This window comes from Eubalaena glacialis, chromosome 18 (genome assembly GCF_028564815.1).
Source record: "Eubalaena glacialis isolate mEubGla1 chromosome 18, mEubGla1.1.hap2.+ XY, whole genome shotgun sequence".
Lineage (NCBI taxonomy): Eukaryota > Metazoa > Chordata > Mammalia > Artiodactyla > Balaenidae > Eubalaena > Eubalaena glacialis.
This window is the reverse complement of record NC_083733.1, coordinates 63342512-63349432: the sequence shown is the minus strand read 5'-3', so window position 1 is coordinate 63349432 and position 6921 is coordinate 63342512. Positions and strand designations below refer to the sequence as shown.

General features: G+C 46.7%; 1 protein-coding gene across 1 annotated transcript in view; it reads left to right on the top strand.

Moving 5' to 3' along the window:
* Positions 1-1554: 1554 nt before the first annotated feature.
* The window catches only part of LOC133078639 (zinc finger protein 135-like), a 45875-nt gene continuing 40508 nt past the window's right edge, over positions 1555-6921 (top strand). The window contains 4 exon segments of the mRNA XM_061173756.1: positions 1555-1786; positions 1986-2060; positions 6441-6527; positions 6767-6787. Of these exon segments, the coding sequence (XP_061029739.1) occupies positions 1555-1786; positions 1986-2060; positions 6441-6527; positions 6767-6787 (415 nt within the window).

Genomic DNA, 6921 nt, shown 5'->3' with positions numbered 1-6921 from the left:
ACCGGCAGTACCATTTTACATTTCCACCAACAGTGCACAAGGGTTCCAATTTCTCCACATCTTTGCCAACACATTATTTTGTCTTTTTTAGATAGTAGCCATCTTCATGGGTGTGAGGTGGTAGCTCATTGTGGGTTTTTTTTTTTTTAAAGTTAAAGATGACCCAGTTTTTTGTTGTTGTTGTTGTTTTAAATTTATTTATTTTTATTTTTGGCTGTGTTGGGTCTTTGTTTCTGTGCGAGGGCTTTCTCTAGTTGCAGCAAGTGGAAGCCACTCTTCATCGCGGTGCGCGGGCCTCTCACTATCGTGGCCTCTCTTGCTGCGGAGCACAGGCTCCAGACGCGCAGGCTCAGCAGTTGTGGCTCACGGGCCCAGTTGCTCTGCGGCATGTGGGATCTTCCCAGACCAGGGCTCGAACCCGTGTCCCCTGCATTGGCAGGCGGATTCTCAACCACTGCACCACCAAGGAAGCCCCTCATTGTGGTTTTGACTTGCATTCCCCTAATGCTCAGTGATGTTGAACATCTTTTCACGTACTTATTAGCCATTCTTATACCTTCTTTGGAGAAATACCTATTCAAGTCCTTTGCCCAATTTTAATCGAAATTAACAATCTCTATATAGTATATACATAGAGAGAGAGAGATACAGTGGATGCAAGTGTTAATAAGGCATATTCAAGTGTTTATTGTACTGTTCCTCCAACTTTTCTCTAGGTTTGAAGATTTTTCCAAAAAAAAAAAAAAAATCCAGGGAAAAAACAGTGCGTTTTCCTCTTCTGTGGATTCACTGAATTCGATAAATATTAATTGAGCACCTAGGACATGTCAGGCATTGGACAAGGGCAGGGAACACAAACCCTGACCTCTGGGCACTAGCATACCGGGAACTCATGATATATCACATGGTTTATTTACTTCCCAGCACTTAATGCGGTTTGTCATGATCTTATTTACTAATCTGTTTACTAGGTTTTACATTTCTCTCCCGTGCACATCCTTCCACTCCTGCTAGAAGGAACCCCATGAGCAGGAACTGTGTCCATCTTATTCAGTCTGTCTCTAGTGCTCCGCTGGAGATAGTGGTTGCTCCATTGACAGTTCTTGAACTGTAAACTCCACGTGAGCAGAGACTGTGTCTGTTTGCCTCAGTGCGCCATCAGGCGCCTAGGACAGGGCCCGGTACACAGTAGGCGTTCAGTAAATATTTGTTGAATTAAAGAATGTAAGTTCGGAAAAGAGCAGGGATCTCCTGTTTTTCTCAGCTCTAACCCTAGCTTCTGGAGCAGACCTGGCACATAGTAGGTGCTCAATACACATAAGTTTAAAGAATGAATGTAAGATCCAAGAAGGCAGGGCAGACCTCTGGTTTTTGAAATTCTCTCCTTAGCTCCCAGCTCCACGCCTGGCACAAAGTAGGTGCTCGGCAAACACGCGCCTGCGCACTCACGCACTCACGCACTCACGGAGTGTTTCTCCCCCGGCTTCCTTGACTCCGCCCCTGCCTGGGGGGCGGGGCCGACCGGGTTCTCTGTTAAGTCACAAAGGCCGTGCTATGCTTCTGGCCTTGGCTCTTCTGCTGCTCTTGGACCTGAGCGCCCGCCGAGGGTGGGGCTGCCTGCAGTGTGACCACTCGGTGCGGGAGGCCCTGAGCCAGCTGCGCGTCGCCCTCATCCCCGACCGCTTCCATCAAGAGCAGCTGCAGGCCCGCGCTCAGGCCCTGCTGCTGGGCATGGAGGGGCCTTTCTTCCGGGACTACGCGCTGAACGCCTTTGTGGGGAGAGTGGGTGAGTGCTGGGGAGGGGAGGGTGCCTAGCACGGTGGAGAAAGGGACCAGTGGGGCAGCCCAAGGCTGGGCCGGGAGACCGACGCTTTGGGGACCACGCCCCCAAGAGGGGGAGGGCGGGGCCACTCTCGGAGGGAGATGGAGGGGATCACGTGGCTCTCGCAGGGACCCACTGGAATTTCCTCCCCTCTCGCCCCCAGGGATAGAGCACCTGGACCTTGTGGCATCCTTTATCAAGAATCAAACAAACAACTTAATGGTTAATTCTCTTAGAGGTAGGAGCTAAGAGGGAAAGCCTTTTTCCAGCCCCCTTTCCCTTCCTCCCTTCCCACCGGTTCACCACGCCTTCTCTTGATGTAAAAACAAAAGCAAACACACTGTACAGCCTTTACTGTGTGTCTGACAGAATTCTAGAAAAGTCTAGGACAGGTCATCAAGGTGGGCAGTATTGTGATCTGCCCTTTACAGAGGGGGAGGCTGAGGCTCAGAGAGGTTAGGCGACATGCCCAAAGTCACACAGCTAGGAATAACAGAGCTGAGGATTTGAACCTGGGACATCCAGCTTAGACCATTATATTCCTAACCATCACCCCACGAGGTGTCTCCTGGTTTTGTATTCAGCGGCTCCTGGGACGCCACTCTCAGGGTTGGTCCTTGGAAATCATTGTGGTCGTTAAGACAGTTCCCACGGGAGGGCAGTAGAGGGCCCTGTGGACTGGGGTGGGAGGACGGATCTAAGCCCCAGGAACCTCACCCCACTTTGAGGGATGGAGCAGGGAGAAGGGCACCACGGAAGAGCCCACCATTTTTTTTTAAAAGATATGAAATGTTTGTGTGTGTGTGGTTTGTATAAAGCGAGCCCTGAAAGAGGAACGGGGGTGGGGAGGTGGGTAGATTGCCAGAATACTGATGTCGGTTGTCCTAGGATAAGGGAACAGAAGGTGATGTATGCTTTTCTTGCCTATGCTTGTCAAATTGCTGTGGATTTCAATTTCCTTTTCTTTTTCCCTCCCTCCCCTTTTTAATAACGAATATGCAGTAGTCGTAGAATCAGGAGGAAATAACAATCATTTTAATTACATTAAAAAATTAAATTTTATCTCAATTTTTAGAATTGCCCTACCATTTAGTGAATATGAAATTTTAAAAAACAATGCATACTAAGGAGTGCAGGGCTTTTGGGGGGGCAGGGAGAGGTAATGCATATTCTAAAATTGTGGTGATGGTTACATAACTCTGGGAATAATCTAAAAGCCATTAAATTGTGTACTTTAAATGGGTGAATTGTATAGTATGTGAGTTATGTCTCAGTAAAGCTGTCCCCCAAAAAAATCCAAATGTGTATAGTCCCCTTTGACCAGACCCCTTCCTGGGAACTTTAAACACTGGAAGTTCTGTTCTCAGCTGGCGGACAGGGAAGGAGGTTGGGTTCTCATTCCAGACCTTTGAGAGAGGTGTAGAAATTACAGTGGAGGTCCTGAGGGTAGACTGCCCTGCAATCAAAGCCTGGCTAACCTTCAGCAAGCTATTTAACATCTTTGTGCCTCGGTTTCCTTATCTGTAAAATGGGAATAATAGCACTCACCCCATAGTCACTGAGAACCATAAAGAGGTTTATGAATGTGCATTTAGCACACAGTAAGTGCTCAATAAATGTTAGTTATTAAGATGATTATGCTGCATCTTGCGTCTCTGTCTAGAGCAGGGATTGGCAAAATATAGCCTGGGGGCCAAATCTGCAAATAAAGTTTTATTGGAACACAGCCACACCCATTCATGTATGTACTGTCTATGTTGCTTTTGCTCTCCAAGGCAGAGCTGAGTAGGGACAATGACCATATGGCCCTCGAAGCTGAAAATATTGACTGTCTGGACCTTCACAGAAAAAACTTAGAGCAGGAGGTCTCAACTCAGGCTGCAGGTTGGAATCCCCTGGGGAACTTTTAAGACAATCCAGGAGCCCAGGCAACAGCCCATGACAATTAAATCAGAATATCAGGGGGCGGGGCCTGAACATCAGTAATTTTTAAACTCTCACCTTTTAAAAAAAAGTGATTTTTATATTTTGAAAAAATTCAAATGGATAGAAAAGTGGCAAGAGTAGTACAATAAACACCTATACACCATTCTTAACATTTCACTATATGGTAACCTATTGCCACATTTGCTGTGTGTGTGTGTGTGTGTGTGTGTGTGTGTGTGTGTGTGTACCATTTGAGACTTAGTGACATTTCAACCCTAAATTCTTCAGCAAGCAATCTCCTAAAAACAAGGAAAGACATTCTCTTACACAGTGAGTGTACCTAGGAATTTAACATCGATTCCATACTATCTTCTAATATTCAAACCTCATTAAAATGTCTCCAACTGTCTCAATCATGCCCTTCATGGCTAGTTTTCTTTCAATCCTGGATCTGTTCTGGGATCACGCATTGCATTCAGTTGTCTTTTATGACGATGACATTTTTGAAGAGTCCAGGCCGATGATTTTACCAACTATTATTATATTATTGGGGTTGGTTACATAGGCAAGGAGCACCCAAGTGGCTGATCTCAGTTATTCTGTCTCCAGCCCCACCAGAGGTCAAGCTGCTACCATGTTGGCCCAAGGCCACCACCATGAATCACATTGTTAGCACAGACAATGTGGTGTGACCCAAGGCTTCCAAGTAAAGAAAGACACGCTTAACAGGCAGGATATTCCAAGGACTTAGAGGTTACCTCCCAGGAGCCAGGCAAGAACCAAACCTTTTTTTTTTTTTTTTTTTTTTTTGGAATGTGCAGGGTTTGGAAAACTCAGACCTGCTGAGTTAACCCTTTACTGTACAATATAACATGTCAAATGGGAACAAATACTACAGAGAAAAAAAATAAAGCAGGGACCAGGGGATGGGGAGTGCTGGGAATAGGGGCAGGGCTTGCAGGTTAAAATAGGACAGCCAAGAAGGATGTCACTGAGAGGTCAGCACGTGAGAAAAGATGTGGAGGAGAGGGGGAAGCAGCTATGAGAGGGTAGACGTCTAGGCTAGAAGGCTGTAGGCAGAAAGAACAGCAACTGCAATGCCTGAGATGGGAGTATGATTGGCATATTCACAGAACCTCGAAGAGGCCAGGGAGGCTGGAGTGGAGAGAGAGGGAGAGATGTAGAAGCTGAGGTCCTAGAGGTAAGGGGGAGGGGATGGGTAGGTTGGTACCCATCAACTGGAAGGGACTTATAATGGTAAGGACTTTTGGCTTCTGCTCTGGGTCACATGGGCGGGTTCTGAGCAGAAGTGTGATGCTAGTGAGATGCCTGAGGTTTTATTGGGGTCCCTCTGGCTGTGGAGAACAGATCTAGCAGGGCAACTGTTCTCTAGCAGAGAACCCGGTCGGCCCCGCCCCCCAGGCAGGGAAGGCTGGGGGACCAATGAGAAGGTTGTAACAATGGCCCAGGCAAGAGATGATGATGGCTGGCACCAGGGAGTGGAGGGGGTAAGAAATGTTGGATTCCTGGATGTCTCTTGACTATTCACAGACAGGATTTACTCACATGCATGTGGACAAGTTGCATGTGAGATGTAAGGAAAAAAGAATCAAAGCACCAAGGATTTTGGCTTGAGGAACTAGAAACATGGCACCTCCATCTATGAAGATGGAGAAGACTTCACTTTCTATGAAGATGGAGAAGACTTCACTTTCATAGGAAGTGAGTTTGGAGGAGGATATCAAGGTTCAGTCTTGGACTCACTGAGTTTCAGATGCTTATTAGACATCCAAGTGGAGATCCTGAATGGATAGTTGGATATATGCATCTGGACTTCAGTGAGTGGTCTAGGTTAGTGATGCCAATGCAGGAGGCATCAGTGTGTATAGAACAGTGCTGTCCAGTGGAAATATGTGAGGCACAAATAGTCATGTATGTAATTTAAAATTTTCTGGCAGTCACATTTTTAAAAAGGTAAACAGAAGCAGATGAAATTAATTTTAATAGATTTTATTCAACCCAATACATAAAATATTACCATTTCAACAAGCGGTCAAAATAAAAATTATTGAGACATTGTACAGTTATTTTTTCATACCACGTCTTTGAAATCCAGCATACATTTTATACTAACAGCTGATCTCAATTCAGACTAGCCCATTTCCAGTGTTCAATTGCCATGTGTGCCTAGTGGCTGCCATATTGGACAGTGCCCTTCTAGGTAATATACAAAGCCATGAGGCTGGGTGAAATCATGGAGTGAGTGTAGACAGAATAGAAGAAAAGAGGAGAGCAGATCAGGGAAAAGGAGAGGAGAGGCGATCGAGTGTACCCTTCTACCACTTACCAGGTAAGGAAACTGAGGCCAAAGGCTGGTGGTTTAGCCTGGGTCCCTGAAGTGGATCAGAAGGTAGATGTAGGACCTCCCTGCCATAGATTCACCTAGTGGACCCCGAGGAATAGCCAGTCTTGCTTAGAAAAGGACTTTCCTCATCACTTCTCTTTTTTAATTTTTTTTATTTTTTGGCTGCACCGCAACCAGGGATTGAACCCACGCCCTCGGCAATGAAAGCGTGGAGTCCTAACCACTGGACCACCAGGGAATTGCCCCTCATCCCTTCTCTTTGAAACTGCTGGTGGGGTGGGCTTGTTGGGTGCCTCCCACCCCAGGAGGATCCCTTTTTCTCCTCAGATGGGCCTCTGCTGGATGAACTGGTGACTCTTAGGGAGAGGGTGATCAAGGAACTCAAGAAAGTTTTAAGATCATATGAATTAAAAGGTGCATCACCTCTCTCCACCAAGCCCCCTTCTCCCCTTCCCCATTATCACTTGATCCCCTTCTCCCACCCTTTCTTCCAAACTCCTCTCTCACCTCCCCTATGACTCAGCCTTCTCTGCCTCTCCCCAAAATTCCCTTCTCTCCTTTCCCAGACTCTTTCCTCCCTCTCCCGGTCCCTTCCCATTAAATTCTCAAATTGCTGGCCCAACTTAACTCACCTCCACTCTTTTCTCTTGCAGCCTGCGATCCCAAAATTTGCCGTGAGTCCTGGGTTTATTGTCTGTTCTTCCCTTTGCTACCCTCCTACCCCTTTTTACCTTGTCTCCCCCAAATCAAGCCCTGTTGTCACACCTACTCCATGTGGTGGTTCCCCCACCCCAAAGCTATGGCACCG